The following is an 18,964-nucleotide window of genomic DNA, read 5'->3' on the forward strand; positions in this document are numbered from 1 at the left end:
TTACTTGAGGTGTACCCCAGGGTTTGTTGTTTGTGCCAGTACTGTTAAACATCTTTAATAATGACCTGGACAATAGTGCAGAGTGTACTCTTAGCATGTTTGTAGATGATACAAAACTGGGAGGAGTAGCTGCTAGACCAGGTGGTTGTTCTGCTGTTCGGAGGGACTTCAGCAGTCTGGAGAGTTGGGTGAAGGGGAGCATCATGAAGTTCTACAACAGAAAACACCGTGAACCTGCGGAGGAATAACCTCATGCACCACTACACACTGGGGGCTGACTGGCTGGAAAGCAGCTCTGCAGAGCAGGATCTCAGTGTCCTTGTGGACGACAAGATGAAAACGAGCCAGCAATGCGCCCTTGCAGCAAAGAAGACCAATGACCTCCAGGGCTTCATTAGGCAGAGCATTGCCAGCAGGTTATGAGAAGTGGTCCTTCCTCTCTACTCAGACTGGTGAGACCACATCTGGAGTGCTGAGCCAAGTTCTGGGCTTTCCAGTAAAAGAGAGAGACAGTTTTAGTGGAGCGAGTCCAGCAAAGGGCCTCAAAGATGATTAATGGTCTTTCATATGAGGAGAGTTCAGTCTGGAAAGAAGGTGGCTCAGAGGGATCTCATCTGTGTGTAAGCCAACCAACCAAACAACCCCCCCCAAAAATAAAAGCCCTCAATATCCCGATGGTACTGAATGAGGAACAGGAAGCCAGATTCCTCTCAGTGGTGCCCAGTGAGACAGTGGACATGAAGGCAAGCCAAGAGGCAATAGGCACAAATTGAAATGCGTGAAACTTCACCTGAACACAAGAAAACACTTTTACTCTGAGAGCGGTCAACAGTGGAACAGGTTGCCTAGAGGGGCTGTGGAGTCTCCATCTGTGGAGATATTACAAAGCTGGCTGCACGCGGTGTCACCTGATACTGGGAGGACAGATTCTTTTAGGGATCCATGGTAGAATGATGACAGCACTAATCGTAGTTACAATTAAAGCTTTATTTTCTTAGCAGGATATTATGACTAATATAGCTCAGATTCTATTATTAGAATGGCACAGGGTTTCTACAAGCAGAATCAGTATAGTACAGTCTATAAGTAGTGTAATACAGAATTTATAATGCAACTTAGTTTACGATTTCTAATCACCTGGACCCTCTGCAGATTGGGTCAAATCTTAATGCATGGTTTGCTGTATCAATGTAACAGTTGTAATCTAGACTCAAAAATCGTATAAAAGAATACGAATCACTTAGTCCTCGGAGGAAGCAGAGGACGATGGAGGCATCCCTGGCCACCAGTGGGTCACGGGTCTCACTGTCCAGCCGCAGCTCTGGTCCGAGTTCCCCACTTAGGCCTTGTAACTGCTCGATTTTATAGACAGTGCTCTGTGTGCTGTTACGCGTCCCTGTTCCATGACGGGGTCATTGCCACCACCTGGCTGAGCAGGTGCCTGGACCTTCAAGGCTTGAAAGGAAGGGAGGAAGCTGCCTGATGCCCAGGAATCTTGAGCCTGATAGGGAGGGAACAAAGGAATCTGTTTGGCTTGACTACTTGGTTCGCAGGGCCTTTAGGGCCTGATAATGAGAGAAAAGGAAAGAATATGTGATCTGCTCAGTCAGAGAGAATGGTTGCTTGCCTCATAAAATGGTGTTAGTTATGCCAACTACACTGCTAGGGGTTGGGAGCAGAGGGTACCAGTCACACATAGCACTGGGCAGTGTGCTGTGGCTGCCCCTGCTTGTGCAGATGGGGTTGGATTAGATGATCTCAAAGAATCCCTCCCAATGTCAGTCTTTCTGTGATGCTGTTGAAACTTGTACTGGTGTTGGAAGTGGAAAATGGCTTAGTATAGTAATTCAGAGGCATTTGTTTCCTCTTTTGTGGGCCATGGTATTCCTCAGTGGGGAAACAAGTGTGTCTTTAGAACCACTGCCTTCTGTTTTCCCTCTTTCTTAAACTATTCGGTTTCTCTCTTCTGCTGCTTTTCCTCTATGAGGTGTTTTATTTCTTGCAGCAGTTTGTTGTCCTTTTGTAGGTTTCCTTCCTTCTCCCATTTTGTTGCTGAAATATTTATTTATTAAATATTTTACAAGAGTTAAGTTTGATACATAACTGTACAGCCTGATGTACTTGTGCTTTGAGGGGACTGGAACATCTCTCCTGCGAGGAGAGTCTGAGGGAGCTGGGCTTGTTCAGCCTGAAGAAGAGAAGGCTGCGAGGGGACCTAATATATACTTAGAAATATCTGAAGGGTGGGTGTCAGGAGGATGGGGCCAAGCTCTTTTCAGTGGTGCCCAGCGACAGGACAAGGGGCAACAGGCACAAACTGAAGCACAGAAAGTTCCGTCTGAACATGAGGAAGAACTTCTTCCCTCTGAGGGTGACGGAGCCCTGGAACAGGCTGCCCAGGGAGGTTGTGGAGTCTCCTTCTCTGGAGATACTCAAGACCCGCCTGGACAAGGCCCTGTGCAGCCTCCTGTAGGCGACCCTGCTTCGGCAGAGGGGTTGGACTAGATGACCCACAGAGGTCCCTTCCAACCCCTACCATTCTGTGATTCTGTGATTCTGCTTTGCTGAGCCTAATAAAGAATTTAATGCCTTTTGTCTTGGAATAATTGCAGAATTGAGGAAACATCTCTGAATCATCACACTAGTGCTGATAACATTTCTCTATAATTTGAAAAGCTCAGAATGATTTTCTAGAGTTTAGATGTTTTACAGTACCTAGTTACTAAATGTTGGAAAGGGATATATACTTAGACTTGCTAGGGTGGCATATCTTAGAATTAACAATTAGGATTATACCTTATATTCACCATCCCTGGAGGTGTTCAAAAAATGTGTACATGTGGCACTTCGGGATATGGTTTAGTAGGCATGGTGGTGTTGGTGTGATGGTTGGACTTGATGATCTTAGAGGTCTTTTCCAACCTATGATTCTATATATGCTTGCTTATAAATTTTAAAAACAAGTTATCTCTTTCTTGTAGCAATAAAATCAGGGTTTATGTAGATGTGTGTTTTTCTTCTATCATGGATTATAATTAAAAAATAATGAGATGAGAAGGGATTAGATTTTGTTGAATGTGTTGGATTATATAAGCCATGTGGAATACAAATTGTCTTAAGTTTTAATAGTCTTTTTAATATGATACATGGTTTGTGATGTTTTTGTCTTTATGAATTAACTGTGCCATTTCATCAGAAAGCTTTTAAAATTTTGTCTCGTGCATTATAGGAAACGGGGTTGCAGTACAAGAAATTCATGGCCTATCCTTGGATCCTGACAGTTACTTGGCCAGTGGACATGGTAAGGCTCCTTTGTAGTTCTCTGCAACTGTAGTGTAGCATTTTCTGTGGCTGTATTTTCTGTTTCCAATGGAGGCAAATACATCAGAACTAGTCATCTTAAACTGTGTGCTAGTGAATGGAGATAATCATGCACTTCTGAGGTCTGCTTCGTCTGCTCTGTTTAGGACCTCTTGTTTGGAATCAATGCAGTCATGCTTTTGAAGTGCCGGTTTCTTGCTATTGATGTCAAAGGGAGGTGAAGGTGATTTGCTGAGTTGGGTGTGATGAATGGCTCCTGTAGCAATTTGAACAGACAGGTGTATGTCAAGTTGCAGTGGTGCTCAGGAACGTTCCCCATCCCTTCCTGCAAGCTCTACACACACACATGTATGCACACAGAGGTTTAGGCAGACAGATTTGTTCAATTCAGAAACTTGTTTTGTCAAAATGTGCTATTGCAAACATAAATATTTGATTGCAAGAGTGTTTTTGAGAACACAAACATCTTTTCTGTAATGCCTCTTCCCGTATAACACTTGCAGTGTTGTGGGGAATTCATCTTAACTCCTTGTTGGCACTTTGGCTTTCCTCTCTTCCATAGACTCTGTAAGAAAGAAAGAAACATTTCTAGAATGAGTCAAAGCAGGGGCCTCAGTTGAGTGGTTTGAATGGTTCTCTGGAAGAAACTGTGTTAAGCGCCTAGCCTGACTTGGTTTCTGGAAGTAGGGTTGCTTCTCTCTACTGGGTATGGAGGGAATCTAAGGGAATTACTGGGGTTGTTCAACCTGGAGAAGGGAAGGCTCCAGGTAGATCTTACTGGGACATTTCAGTACTAAAGGGGGTTGTAAGAAAGATGGAGACAAACTTTTTAGCAGGGCCTGTAGCGATAGGACCGAGGGGTAATGGCTTTAAACTAAAAGAGAGTTGATTTAGATTAGATATAAGGAAGAAATTTTTTACAATAAATGTAGTGAAACAGCAGAACAGGTTGTTGCCCAGAGAGGTGGTAGATGCCCCATCCGTGGAAATGTTCAAGGCCAGATTGGACAGGGCTCTGAGCAACCTGGTCACTTGAGGGCGGTTGGACTAGATGACTTTTAAAGGTCCCTTCCAACCCAAACTATTCTATGATTCTAGGAATCTCAAGTTAGGTGCCTAAATTTAGGTGGTGTACCCGTTATGCCATCTATATATTTGCAGTACACAGATTACCATTAAACAGTATCTCAGTACAACATACATGGACAGTAGAAATGCTCTTAAAAAGTGAGATGTCTTCCTGTAATTGTGCTGCTTTTCGGATTGAGGAGTAAGCTATGTGATGAAGTAGGTATTTCCTGAAGTTTTAGGTTGTCTTTCTAGTCTCTGTGTCATGATCAAGCAGCATTTAATGGGGCCTGCTGGCAATTTACCTTTCTGTCTTGGCATTGCTACTACTTCAGTTAGGCTCTGAACTGACTCTTGCAACCTGGTCAGGAACACATCCCAGATTCCAAATTTCCAATGTGCTTTGGTCTGCGGACACCCCTGAGGTCAGTCTGTGTTTGTGTTTATTTTTCAAGAAAGCAGTGTGTCCTGTGCTTTGGAAACAAAGTTACAAAAGGAGAGCATGAAGTGCACTTTGCAAGTACAGTATTCTGTGCTTGAAGCTGTGGATTAGCACACTTCTGAAAAGGTGTTTGACCAACTGAGGCACCAGCTGAGCAGTGGCTTGCCTTCAGGATGATGTTTGCTGTAGGGAATGAAGTTTTGGAATTCCCAGGCTCCGTTCACACCTGGCAACTATCAGGATGCACATTAGTATTCAGAGCCTTTCCTGGGATCTGTGAGGTGCAGATGAAGTGAATGTTCACACTGCCTGAGGTTGGCATCTACAAAGTCTTCCTACTGTGCTTTTCACACAAGGTGCACCATTTTGTGTAAGAAGTTCTTTGAACCGCCATCTGTCACCTTTCTTCCTGGCAGTATCAACTGGACTGTGAACACTCTTGTGGCTTTATTGTAGCTTACTTTTTGCATAATGTCAAAGGTACTTACTGTTTCTGTGGAGTTATTTTGAGACTTAGGTGCTGTTGGTATAGGTGAGTGCCTCAGTATTTGTCATTAAGCTGTAGTCTGATAAACTCCTTAAGCTGACCGTGCTGCTGAGGAAAACAGCCCCATCCTGCCCCACACCACAGTTGTTTATTGTCACTTCCCCAGTGTCGCATCTTTTGTTTAAGACACGTTTGTGTCATTACGTGCTGAACCATCTTGGGGAACTGATGCCACTGAAAAACAATTTGGCAAAGTAGCTGTTCTTTTTCAGTCACTTCGGTTTCCTCCCAGATTTGACTATGCAGTTGCAGGGACAGGAAGGATGGGGAAGTGGGGAAGTGCCACTACCTATCAGGAAGTAGAAGAGGCCGGGGGTGCTCATGGTTTATGCCAGTGAAAGTTCTTTAAGGTGCTGTGGCTTCACATGCGCTCTGCCACCTGTCCTTTCACAGCTAGCTCGCATACATGGCTTTCAGACGTGAGCTGACAGTGTAGTGCTAATGAGGCTGGTTTGTATCTGTGCTTGCTTGTAACCTAGTTGCACATCCCTGTTTTGGAGTGATAACTCTGAACAAAGTTAGGTGGGGGCTGAGGTGAAGCTGACTGCCAGCAAAACTCTCTCTGATGTTCATTCAGTGGGAGAGATGTAAATGGTGTACACAAACAAAACTAATTAGTGTGTTTTCTCTTGACTCTTGTTTCTTGTGCAGGACAATGAAGACTACCCGCTGATCAGAACAGGACCCTATTGGAAGAAGTTCAAGGCCAATTTCTGTGAATTTATTGCAGTGCTTGTCCAGCAGTGCCAGTGCAGCATCCTGTATGATAGCTATTTGATGGATACTATCATCTCGCTGCTTACAGGCTTAGCAGACTCCATGGTCAGAGCATTTAGACACACAAGCACTTTGGCAGGTAAAATAACTCACAGAGTTGCTGTAGACCCTGAGATTTTTTGACCTGTGTACAAACAAAACTGCTCAGAATTGAAAAGCTCAGTTTACTGGAGCAGCTGTTCTCTTACGCATTTACAGTGCCTTCCTCCTAATGTATGTTACTGTAATATAAATAATTTGTTCCCATGTGTATCTGAATGGAATTTGGATATTTTAGATATGATCGATCTAGACCATTTTTTCTTTCTAAAGAAAATTTCTGTAATGTCTGACATGACTAACTTTAGAATTATGCCATGTTCCGATTCTTTTTTTTCAGTAACAGATTTTTCACAGTCCGTTTTCTGTTTTGTTGTTTTCTTCCCTCCACTAATTAATGTGGTGAGGTTGCATGAATTGCTTCACCTATAAAAGCTCCCTTTGGAGAGCTGCAGTTCTTGTGGTACCTGTACTAAAAAGAACTCTGCTAGTTACACATTTTTGTTCCATACAGCATGGTAATACTAAAGCTACTACTTTTTTTTTTTTTTCCTAAAGCCAGTAAATACCCTCTCTGCCGTACAACGAACACTTAAACTGTAATGTGTTCTAAAGAACACTGTTTGCATGGAAGGCTCAAAAAACCTGCTTGAAATCTTTGCAAAGCATCCAGTGATCTTAGAGGAAAATGAATTTTTGTCAGTTCAAGTAAAATATTGAGATTCCCAGCCTTTTGTGGGTCAGCTTCACCACTGTAATTTTTCCTTTTGTTACTGCACATCACCTGTTCCACAACTCTAGATTCTTTTGCAGAAAAATCAGGATTACATAAGCTAAGAAGAGAGTTGTCCAGTAAATTACTTCTCCGACTAGAACTCTGTCCAAAAGTTGTAAATCACCAGTAATATCACTAAATTTTCTTTTTTTGATTGTTGTCTGCCTTTAAAATAAACACTGTATTTTAAAACAAATTACTGTAATCTAGTAATGTTCATATTTTGGATAATAAACTGGATTTGCCTAACCATATCCTTTTTGTGGTAAAGTGGTGAATACATTTGTGCTACATATCTCTGAGCTAAGCTAAATATGTTTGGTTTGTTTCCTATTCAGCAATGAAACTTCTGACAGCAGTTGTAAGCGTACATCTGAACCTTGATGTCAGCAAGCACAATGCTCAAAGATTATATGAGGTGGAGAAGAGGAGGAGTGGCAAGAAGACTGATTACAGACTTGACCAGCTAGAGAGAAAAAGGAAAGAGGTTAGGCAGGTGTCTTGTATGGGAGATGCATGAAGATGTGACAAGAGGGATTGCTGGCAGCTTGCTTTGGGGTTACTGCAGTTCTTTGAGGTTTATATGTTTGTCTAATACATGGTGCAAAGCAGTTGTGACTGGCTAGATGAAGTGATGTAAAATGACTAAGGTAATAACTGCCCTATGTACTGTTAACTGGTGATGTCTGTCCTACTAATTGCTTCTCTAAATTGGCACCATTAGCCCTTGATCTCTACACAAATATGGATTTACACACACATAATTGCATTAGTAGCTCTGGTGTTGTGGGAATGCAATTTTGCATATATTAATACAAATTATAAGCCAAAATGTTAGTGCTTGAACTGAATTTCAGTGAATGGAAAAGGGCAAAAGATAGCTGCCATCTCTGTATAAGTAATGCACTGTAAAAATGTTTGTAACTTCATGCATGACTTGTACCTTTCTCCTGTTCAGTTTCTGTCATGTCTTCCCTGCTCAGCCAAACAGCTGCTTATCAACTCCTGGAGACAGGCTTGTAACTGTAAAAACTAATCCTGGCTTGAGGGTGGAGGTGACTTGATGAGTGAACATCAGGCATACTTCCTTCTCTCCTGACCTCAGAATCAGTTACCTCTGTTCTGAGCTTTGGATGCCCATGGATTTCTCTGTTGGAGAAACAACCCCTTTTTCTGTGGGAAGAAATGTTTGGGTGACACAGTGGTTTTTAGTATAAGTGTAGAAAAACAGAGGAAATGCATGTGTTGGGGGAGAAAAAAACAGCTTGTCACGCTTCCTGATGTTGTTGATGAGAGAATATTTTTATTATGTGACATAGGTTTCCAGAATTTTAAAACCAGATATTCAGGGCTCAGTTAAATACATGATCATTGCAGAATAGGTGCATTTTGAAAATGCCCTTGTCAGCCTTTCAGCATAAAAAGAGAATTTGAACCTATATGTGATAATTGCTTTGTAGTTGTGTTGTATCTTTCTGTGTATTGATAGCTCAAGACTCACTATATCAAACATACCTTGTTACCCAGACTAGCAATTGGTATTTGATAAATCTTTCATCAGGATGTAGCTACAAAAAGGCTAATTGCTAGTGTAGATACAGACCGCTGGTTTTATGTTGGTACCATGTGTAAACAGTAGTGATTTGCACCACAGTGGTATTGTAAGTGCACTGATGCAAATTTTTCGTGTGTAGTGAGTTGTGGGACCAACATGAACATTCAGTTCTCTTTGTGTTTCAGTATGAGCAGAAGCTGCTAGAGATACAGAACATGATGAATGCTGTTTTCAAAGGGACGTTTCTAAACCGTTACCGGTAAGAGTAAAAATAAAGCTGTGATGTGTATCTGCGTTCCCAAGAAACTCTTGCTCAGATTGTCCAGATAGCAGAATCAGATTAAACATCCTAGAGGCACCAATGGTGTCAAGGAAAATGTAGCAATTAAATTATTTTAAAGAATTTGGGCTTACAAATGAACCTATCTTAAGTAGGTTTCTGAAGTTCTTCCTGCTGACGATAGAGAAGTGCATATGTGATAGCGAAGATATTCAGAATTACAAAATAATTATTGTAGAAAATATTTGTAGTTAAAAGTGGCCTAATTGTTGATTGAAGACTAATTTAGAGCATTAATCCAAAGATGTTTTTAATATTTTGGGATACACATGCTTCTGCAATTCTGGAAAATAAAAATATTGCAAATAATACAATTAATATATATTAGACATTAATACTACAATTTTATAATTTCACAGTGATGTGATCCCGGAGATCCGAGCAACTTGCATTGAAGAAATTGGCAGCTGGATTAAAACATACCCAGATGCTTTTTTAAATGATAGCTACTTAAAATACATTGGGTGGATGCTGTATGATAAGGTAAAGTATTTTTTCTTACTGGGGACAATAGATGGGATTTTAAATTTTTTTTTTCCTAAAGAATCCTAATGTTTAATTTCCTGAGAGTAGATATTTAAGACTGTAGTGGTACAAAAGAGAACTTACTTTATTCCTCATTTCAGGTTTTATTTCGTGCTACCATGGCTTTAAAAATAACAGAATATTTTTTCCTGTTCTGTAGCAGTGTGTATCCCTGTGTGTGCAGTTATTTTTATATGTTACTGAACTGGGACCTGTTACTAAATTGTAAAATGGCCTATATCCTTTGAGCACATGCAGTGTTAAACGTTGACTAAAATTCTGCTTTTGGTTTTGATAGCTCCATTTAAAATTTTGTTTTATTTTACAAAAATGAACAAATAAGTATTACCTGTAGTAAAATACTTTTCATTACTGCAGTTCTCATTTGAAGTTAAATGGACATAGAAAATACTTACAGAAAGTCCTATGGTTTCCTAAAGGGTTTTGTCCTTCTCCTTACAGTAAATTTATTTTTTCTTTTTGAGTAGAGACACAATTGAAAAAAGCAAAAACAACCAAAGCAAAAAACATTATTTTGCTCATGCTTTTAAAATCCATGAGAGACTTTAGGGCGACAGGAATATTTATCATGAATGGCTAATTCCCAAAACTGGCACACTGTACTTCTGTAGGCCACCTTTTAAAGTGTATGTAACTTCTGTATAAATTCTGAAACGTCCTGTTTTGTGTCAGCTTTAGGTGATGTTTGTGTTCTGTGAATAAAATTGTAGTTTAGCACAAAGCCAGGAGGGGGAGCACAAAGCCTCTTATTTCCCTGTGTTCTGCCATTATTGTAAAGGTAGTATTTAGATTTTTAGAACAACAAATAGTATCAAGAGCTGTCATCTTTTCCTGCATAAATTTTGTCTGATAAGAATATCTTTTTTTGTATATGTTCAGTTGGGAGAATGCTCAAAAGAAAAAGTGATTTTTGAAGATGATGTCTCTTCATTCCCAGTGCTGTACAGTGAAAATTAACAGCTGGTGTCTCTGATAAATGCACATAGCTCATCCAGTGTCATTTATTGGGAACTGGAAATAGTTGTTTTTCTAAAGCTTGTTATCTGAAAGCAATGCAGATGCAAGCAGAGTGAGAGAAAGTGAGAAGTCTTCCATATTCCACATTTGGCAAAGATCTGGTAGCGTGCCACTACTGGTGGCTGCAGTCCCGGCTGTGCTTTGTGATTTGCAGCCACTGTTAAATTGCCTGATTCCAAAATGAGAGTGGGACATTTTTGGCAGCAACAAGGGCAGCAGTACTTTTATATACATCTGAATGTTATTTCCCACTACTCCTCCTTAATAACCATTTCCATCCCATTGTGTTGGGGGTGAGCAGCAAGAAACTGGTATTTCCCAGAGCCAATTTTCTTTTAGAATATGATGTAGAGATGTTTGCCAAATAATTTAGGGCCCAGAGTGGAACAACCACAAAAGTATTCTAATGATGGGGAAAAACCTGGCCAGGATCATCTACAGTGCTGTAAACAGAGATTAATTTTGGTCATTTGGGAGGCTTTAAAGTGGAGGGGAGGGGGAGTAAATAAAAAAATTAACGTTTTGTCTTCACAGTCTTTTATTTGACTATAATCATTCTTTCTTCCCCATGAAATACCATTTTGCCGTTACACCCAGACGTGAAACATGATATTTTTATGTGAAAGGATATTTCCTAGGGGGAAGAAGAAATTCAGTGGTATATGCTCAAAATTCTGTCTGAGGATCTTTCTTTGGCCCAGTAAGAGTTGTGGAACAGTGCTGCAAAGATACATGTTTGAGCAATTCATCTGCTAGAAATAATTTAACTTTTCATTTGTGAAGACTAAGTAGCGGTTGATACTAAATCTTACAGCTGTGTGCCATTGAACAGTAGTATCTATAAGCCCAGTCAACTATAAGTGCATTTGTGAAACCCAGGCACCTACATTATGCTCAAAGGCACTAGTGTTCTTCGAAGGGAATATATAGCCACTGAATCAGCGTCCAGATCCAATCAAGCCAGGGCTGATCTGAGAAGCGAGTTTTGAAGGGAAGTGCTGTGTAAAAAGTTCAGAGTTAAAGACCAGAAAAATCAAGATAATGAAGAACGAGGGGGAAAGTGGAAGGCAGAACCAGTGGATAGGAAGGCAGAGACACTGAAAATGTAAGTGCACACATGCACACTTGGCGTCTCCCACCATGTTAGACTAGCGTTGTCTTGAACTCCAGGGCAAATTGTTGAAGTTTTCTCGTTAGACTGTGAAAAACGCCCAAAGAAATTCTGTTGAAACAGGAACTTGCTGTTGAAATGAACATCTGTGTCCTAACCGTGTGATCTTCCTGGCAAGTTCTGGGAAATTGAAAGGGTTTTTAGTTTCGCCCTGTATTCGACATGGCTATAGAAATTGATCTTGATGTTAAGGCAATTGAAGAAATATTTATTTCTTCAAATGTTCCAGATAAAATAGTGGTTTTCTGCTTCAAAGGTCATTCCTGTGTGTACGTACTGATGCTTTTTGTGGGAGTAAGTTTCTTTATTATGTTTTACCTCAGTAGGACAGGTAAGCTGGATTGTGTTCACTGTTAAGGAGTAATTCAGAAGTAGACCTGGTTTTCCCAATTTATAATTTGGAGAGTGTTGGGGAGAAAAAAATGACCCAACTGTTACTGCATCAAATCATCCAGGTCCCAGCCTGTATTTGTAAGGCTTATTGAATGGCCCCATCTCTGTGGTAGTGCTGAGGCTGAAATCTTGTAACTGGATGCATGTAAGCAGAGCTGGAGCCCATGCAGAGCTCTCTGTGTCACTAGAGCTGCCCACCATCTTACTGATGTTGTCTGCCAGTCCGTTTGCAGGTCAGGGTTGAAATACTCTATGATACAGGTGAAGGACAGCGTGTGTTCAGAGTATCCTGAAACTGTGATTACACAGTTCCCCTACACTCTGTCACAGCTTTGAAAGACCAAACAGGCAGATATTTCATTGAGATTAGAATGGTAGCTCTGGTGAGGGGCATAGATGCCTGGGTGTTTGTGCTTGCCTATGTTACTGTCAACTGGAGCCGAAGGTAAGTAGTGAGATAGATTCTTGATTGTTCAAAATGATTTCACATACTGCTAAAACTATGAGAAGTGATGAATCTAGGAAAGGAAAGGTAGCTGAGAAGGAGAAAATGCAGCTGAAAATGTAGGAAGCCAGCAGCACTAGTCCTAGCAGAAATAGTTATTTGTTCGTAGGTCTTACAGTTAATTTCCTCAACACTTATACATACAAACATATACATACAGGGTTAGGACTGAGAGCTTTCAGCTGGCAACAGGATACCTTAGAAGGCAGGTGGTGTAGCTCAATGTATTAAACTTTATATCTGCAGACCTACGCTTGAATGCCACCTGACTGACGAATGCAAATGACGTTACTAGCTGCGCTCCAAGAGCTGTATAACCATCCAACAAAACATCACAAACTTTTTTTCCTATTCTTTTTACTTTTGCCCAAGAATTAAATGCAGTCCATATTCACAAGCAAAGCCTTGTGATAAAAAGCTGAGGGCAGCTGAAGCTGGGATTGCAGTACATTGGCTGAGCTTAGTTTGTGCTAGCATGCAGTGATGGGTACCAAGCTGGGACTGTTTGTGAGTTGTGCTGTAGAGCCCTTGTGGCTGCAGGAAGCAGCAGGTGTGGGTAACAGTCTCTTTTTCAGACAAGGCCTTTAAATTTAAAGTGCAGTATAGAATATGTACTGCTGGTGTGTTATGGACAGATGAGAGAGAAGTACTCAGTGTTACCTGTTGATCTTTCATTTTATATTTATAGCAAAAAGCTGTCTCATGAAAAACTGTTGGTCAGAGCCTGCTACTGGGAATCATCCTTTGCTTTCCATCTCAGCAGGTGAACAAGAACTTGTAGTAATGGATATCTTGTGTGTAGGTGGTCTCCTTTCTTGGGTTTCCTTGATTATTCTTACTGCTATTGTTAGCAAGAGGAATTGAGGAAGAAATATGAAGAGACTGATTCAAAGCCTGCAGTTCTGCAGTTCATTTAAGTGTCTCTGCTGATATCCTTGGCAATATAAGTTTACAGAACACAGTGTTTTTTCTGTGTTAGATCCTCAGGTTAATTTCTTAGTGATGTTAAAAGCTTTGTCATTTGAAACGTTTAGCAATAAGCATGAGATAATTTAAAAGGTGGATAAGGAAAAGTCCTTTTTTTGAGGCATCTGTGAAGCAGCAGTACTAACAGCATGAAACAACATCTTGCAGGGATAAATACATTTTGCCTAAGTTAACTAATTGGACCAAATGCAAAGCGACCTTTCTCTTCTTAGAATGCTTAAAATACAGTGTTCTGGTGTAAAAGAGAAATAGGAAGAAGGCGTAACATTTGACTGTGTATCTGTGAGAACCCACAATGATAAACTAGTGCATTTCTGAGATGTACATCTTCCTCTGGGAATTTTCACTGGACCAGAATTTCTTGGAGTCCTTGTCAGTGTTTAGCGATTGTTAAAGTCAAATGTTGAAAGGAAGCAAACAGTTTGATGTATGAAGAGTGCTGATTGTGTTAAGTGGGTCATCCATACTCTTGTCTTTGTATGTCTTTAACAGGTGAATAGCACAATTCCTACATCTTTTGCATTCTGTTACTTTTTTTAACTTTAAGGTCTGTGAGAGTTTCTTTGTCTCTTAGGGAGCCTAATGCAGCTTTGATGTCACCTTTGAGTCACTGGAGACTTCTCTGTGTGTGCGTGTGAGAGAGAGAAGCAGACGTGCATGTGTGCACACAGACAAAATGATACTGATATCATGAATAAAGAAAACGAGTCAGTATTTGGGTAGTGTGCTGTAGGCACCCACAAAGAACTCTTACTTACGTAATATAAATGCCACTAGTGAATAACGTCAGAGATACATGTTTTTTGCTGTTAGATTATTTCTTTTTGTCTTGTAGCAAGCTGAAGTGCGGTTGAAGTGTCTTCTGGGACTGCAGGGAATTTATAGCAGAAAGGAACTTGTTTCCAGGATGGATCTCTTTACTAGCAGATTCAAGGTAAATAGATTACTGTTTGCTATTTTTAAAGTCTGGGTTGGGTGTATACACAGGGTCTGATGTTTTGATCAGGACTGATTTCCCCACTTTCTTGATTGACCTGAGCTTAGAGTACTGCCTGCTTGCCTGAGTGGATGGAGGAGTTTTGGAGAGATGTTGCCTTCTGTTTCTATGGAGTTTTCTGTTTCACTGTAGTTCATGCACTAAATGGTGTTAGCATGCACTGTGGTCAGTTATCTCCACCATTCATCTAGAATAGGCCAGATTTTTTTTTACAGGATCTTTGGCACATGACAAAGAATTTCTTACTCTGAAGGTCTGTTTTTTTGCTGTCCCTGACAATAGGTTAACCTTGTAGATACTGGATTGCCTGACCATGTGTCACACTGATGTGGGAGTGGCTCTCTGTTGATCCACCATGTCAGTATGAATCTTCAAGAAGGATCCCTTATCTCTTTTCTGAACAAGTCATTCAAACTGTAATTTTGAGAGCTTGTTCCTTGACCACACTGACCCTGTACACTGCCTTTATCATATTCCAACCTCCTGACTCATTTAAGAAGTAAGCCCTTTACTTTTTTAATCCTGCCATTGGTAATGATTTCATCAGCTACCCTTGTCCCAATGAAGCTGGACCTTTTTGGTGTTTGAATAAGAAAGCTCAAAGTGCTCGGTCCCTCTGGATCAGTACATAGTCAATGCCTTTCTGTGGTGGTAATTCATGTTCTTTTTGCAAAGGGCTTACCTGTATGTCAAAGCAGTTAGTAAAAAATACCTATAGCACATCTTCAAAGAACAAGAAATAGATAAATATTGGTATCTTAAGAATAAATTACTCAGATTGAAACTTGGTTGTCTAAGATTAACCCCTGTTTTAAACAGTTTTGTGGTAGTCCTTTATCTTTCTGGTTAAAGGAAGGTCGCTGTAAGCTGTGTGAGCAACTGCGGGATTGGTATTCACAGACTGCTCCCGTCTGTCAGCACTGTGATCTTCCTCTGTGTGGAGGATGTTACATAAATGGATTGTTGCAGACTCCATCCCAGCAATCAAAAAACCCCAACCCAAACACAACACCTTCTTCCCCTGCAAACAAAAGAAACTCAGACAGCTTCACAGAAAATACAGACTGATCTGGAATCTTTCAAAGTTTAAATCATGATTTCTCAGTGATGGGAAATGTAATTATATAATCATCAATCCACTTCCCACAAGTGGGAGTTCCACGTGCTCCCATTGTTACCCGTGAGTGTTCAAACTCATGGACTTCCACACCTTGCAGCTGGATTGTGAGAAAAAGGAAAGCGCAAAGTAAAATGAATCTAGAGATTTAGAAATGGCATGTTAAGTGAGAAAGCTGTTAGTCCCAAAGCAAGCCAATGCAAAGGTTCAATACACCTTAAAAATGTAGGCTGTACTGACGAGTGCGAGTTCCTGGGTACACAGGAGAGGAAAATTTCTGCTGTTTCTGAGATGTTTGCGTGTGTGCCAAGTTACAATAGTGTGAATTCTGGAGGTCAGGAATATTGCTGCTATTCCATGAAGTACTTCTGTGACTCAAGTCCTAATTGTCTTTCCAGCAAGGCACTGGCTTCTGTAATGTGTAGGTACATGCACTTTATTGTTGATGGGAGAAACTGATCATATAGTGCTTGTAATTTGAGGCTTACCTTCATTTAACATACTGAAGTGCCAGTAGTAACATCTTAGAAACAAGTTGTCAGTCACTTTTAATTTGTAGACTGTAGTTGATTTCTTGTGAACGCATACATTACATCTATTAAAAATATCATATTACTGCATGATTAATTCAGTTAAAAAATTAACATGCTGTTAATTTTCAGGGGCTGGGGAACTACTTGGTAGTAATCAAGTTGTCTTATGTCTCTTAGGAAATAGCTGCTGAAATAAAAATAAATCTCTGCTCTACTAGTGTAGATGATCTAGCTGTAGCAAAAATATGTGTTTATTGAGAACAAACCATGTTACATCTTTCTGTTGTCATTTTACATCCATTAGGATCGAATTGTGTCCATGCCTCTGGACAAGGACCATGAAGTAGCAGTTCAAGCCATGAAACTCTTGATGCTTATGTCACAGTAAATAATTTCTTTTTTAATTTACTCTATTGTTTTAATGGCAACAAGATCCAGATACAATCCAGGTGAATCTCCCTGTAATCAGTTACATGCTAGGGAACAATTGCTCCTAGCAGGATGTGAGTTACAGTTAAAGGTGCTCAAGACATGGTATTTTCTTTCTGTGGGAAGTACCAGTGTTAAGAAAACCCTTGTGCTGAGATTCAGTATGAAAACCATATTTTTCTATCTTTATACTTCCCTCTGAAAGGAAATTCCACATTTTCATTTTGGCTGTTCTTAGACAGAGCATCTGCCTGTCTAGGGAGAAGTCCCCACTGAAGAATCTTCTGTCCTAGGGCTGCCAGGCCTTGACCAGCAGCTCAGGGAACTCTGCCATCTTCCCTGTCTTCCCACCTGATGCAGGAAGCCTTGAGCTTTGAGATTGTTGCTGGAATTTTGAATTCCAGATTCTTGGCTCTGTGGCGGAGTACCTGGGAGCTATTCAGCTCATGACAGACTGACTGACAGGAAATGAGCAAGTGTAGATATCTTGTTTTTGCTGAAGTGGAAAGCTAACAGAAGAGTTGGCTTTTTTTTGGAGATTACCTGACAGCCATAGAGAATAGGCAAGCTGGAAGTGTGGGGAAAAGCTAGACTAATGTTATGGAAGTATATGAATCCTATTTTGATACATCCTTGAGCACATGTTTATTTTAGAAATGGCTTTATTTGCAGAATATGTGAAGAATAAATTCTCTGTCCCTCTTTTTCAATGCAAAATGAGAATAAAGAACTCCCTGCATTTTGTTGTGAATACAGTGGAGAAGTTAGGACTCAATAACTGTCTCTTCTGTCTCAAGGTATAACTTGAATTCTGCTAATGCAGATGCTTACTTCCATGTATGTTGTCCAATAGCCTTGTGGGGTTTGTTTTTCTGTTTAAGTCAGAAGTATTAGTCATTGCTAGATGAGGCTGTAGGTCTTAATGCACCAAATAATATGGCGTTTTAGGTATTTACATTAAATTTCAAGTATGTTTGTATATAGAAGTGCTGCTTTATAGGCTGGACTCACTCCTATCTCACTTCACACTCTATTGATTTGAGTGGCATTACTCTAGGCCTACTTCAACATACACATGAGAACAGCGTGTGATGCTGTGAACATAGCATGCTTTCCTGAAGGGGAGTACCATTGTTTGGGCCTCAGTAGTAGTAGCTAGGGTTATATTGCTTCTGTGTTTACACCGTGCATTTCTACATCTCTTGATTCTCCATGGTGTGTAGCTATTGGAACAAAGCACAATGCTATGTCTGTGTGTGTAAAGTGCGCCAGTGCTAGGAGGAGCAGCACACCATTGTTGAAGTACAAAGATGCTGTACACCCGTTATGGCTGCCCTTGTTCTGTATCTGAACAAGGGCTATGTTGGCACTGCAGCTGTTTATCAACTCCAGCTTTATTTTAAGGCATCAAGTTCTCATTAATGCAGGCTGCAGCTATGAAAGTTTGATCAATGTTTCTTTTTCCCTGAAGCAATTTTTTTTTCGTAATTTTTCATAACTATGGTTTCCAATGTGAATAAACGTCTTCTAAAGTTTTCTGAATGACATTTTTCCATCATAAAATGTAGTTTTCATAAGCAAAATTAATAAATTTTGAAATTGTTTTTAATTAGGCTCTGTGGAGTCCTAGCAAATACTTGCTTCTATCTGTTGTGTAGCCATCATCCTTTCTGCCCCCTTCCCACCCTGGCTACACTGAGACCTCTTAATAAGAGCCAGCATCAAGATGCCTTTCCAGCAGGCGAAAAGCTTATGCCTCAGTGCCTACGGTAGTGTCGGAAAGGACTTGCTGCTGGCATTGTAGAAGCAAAGATATTTCAGGAGTAGCGTGTCTCAAATAGGCTCATTTCATAGCTCAAAACCAGTATCTGGATGTTGAGCAGTAATGCTGCTTGATATGTGCAGTAAAGTGTGAAATGGGGCTGGGGACAGCAACTCCCCTGCCTTTAAAGAGTAATAAATGACAGCTTGTATAAATGGCTCTTCTACTTGTATGATTCATGTAATCAAGTGTTTTGCTGCTGTTGTGATGCTGTATTGGCTTCTCTGTGGATGGCTCATTTTTGTTATCTGCAAACTTGGCAACTGAATTCTAGTTGCCCAACTTACATTTCTAATGAGGCCTGAAAGACCTTTCAGGTCAGATGTCTATTTTTAAAGCTACTAGCAAGAACCTCTGTCTCATGAACTCTCTATTTGATTTGGAATCATGAATTATTTTAAACAAATAATATAACCGTAACTGGTCAGGTACTGACCTCTAGAACATGTCTCTAATCTTGGAATAAATCTTTTGTTGTTCCGTGGCATGCGCTGGCAAGAAGCAAGGCCAGGAGTAACTTTTTTCCTCCAGTTAATCCATTGAGTGATCTGTGACTTTCTTGGGGAAAATTTACTGTATCAGT

At 40.4% G+C, this 18,964-nt stretch overlaps 1 protein-coding gene across 7 annotated transcripts in view; it reads left to right on the plus strand.

Moving 5' to 3' along the window:
• Positions 1-18,964, plus strand: part of LOC104326397 (cohesin subunit SA-2) — a 69,978-nt gene that overhangs the window by 11,257 nt on the left and 39,757 nt on the right. For all 7 annotated transcript variants that reach the window (XM_075427525.1, XM_075427515.1, XM_075427573.1 and 4 more), the window contains 7 exons: positions 3,230-3,301; positions 6,030-6,234; positions 7,308-7,456; positions 8,710-8,783; positions 9,224-9,347; positions 14,319-14,417; positions 16,435-16,514. In XM_075427525.1, coding sequence (XP_075283640.1) covers positions 3,230-3,301; positions 6,030-6,234; positions 7,308-7,456; positions 8,710-8,783; positions 9,224-9,347; positions 14,319-14,417; positions 16,435-16,514 — 803 coding nt within the window. The remainder of the gene's footprint in view (positions 1-3,229; positions 3,302-6,029; positions 6,235-7,307; positions 7,457-8,709; positions 8,784-9,223; positions 9,348-14,318; positions 14,418-16,434; positions 16,515-18,964) is intronic.

The sequence above is a fragment of the Opisthocomus hoazin genome, chromosome 1 (assembly GCF_030867145.1).
Source record: "Opisthocomus hoazin isolate bOpiHoa1 chromosome 1, bOpiHoa1.hap1, whole genome shotgun sequence".
Classification (NCBI taxonomy): Eukaryota; Metazoa; Chordata; class Aves; order Opisthocomiformes; family Opisthocomidae; genus Opisthocomus; species Opisthocomus hoazin.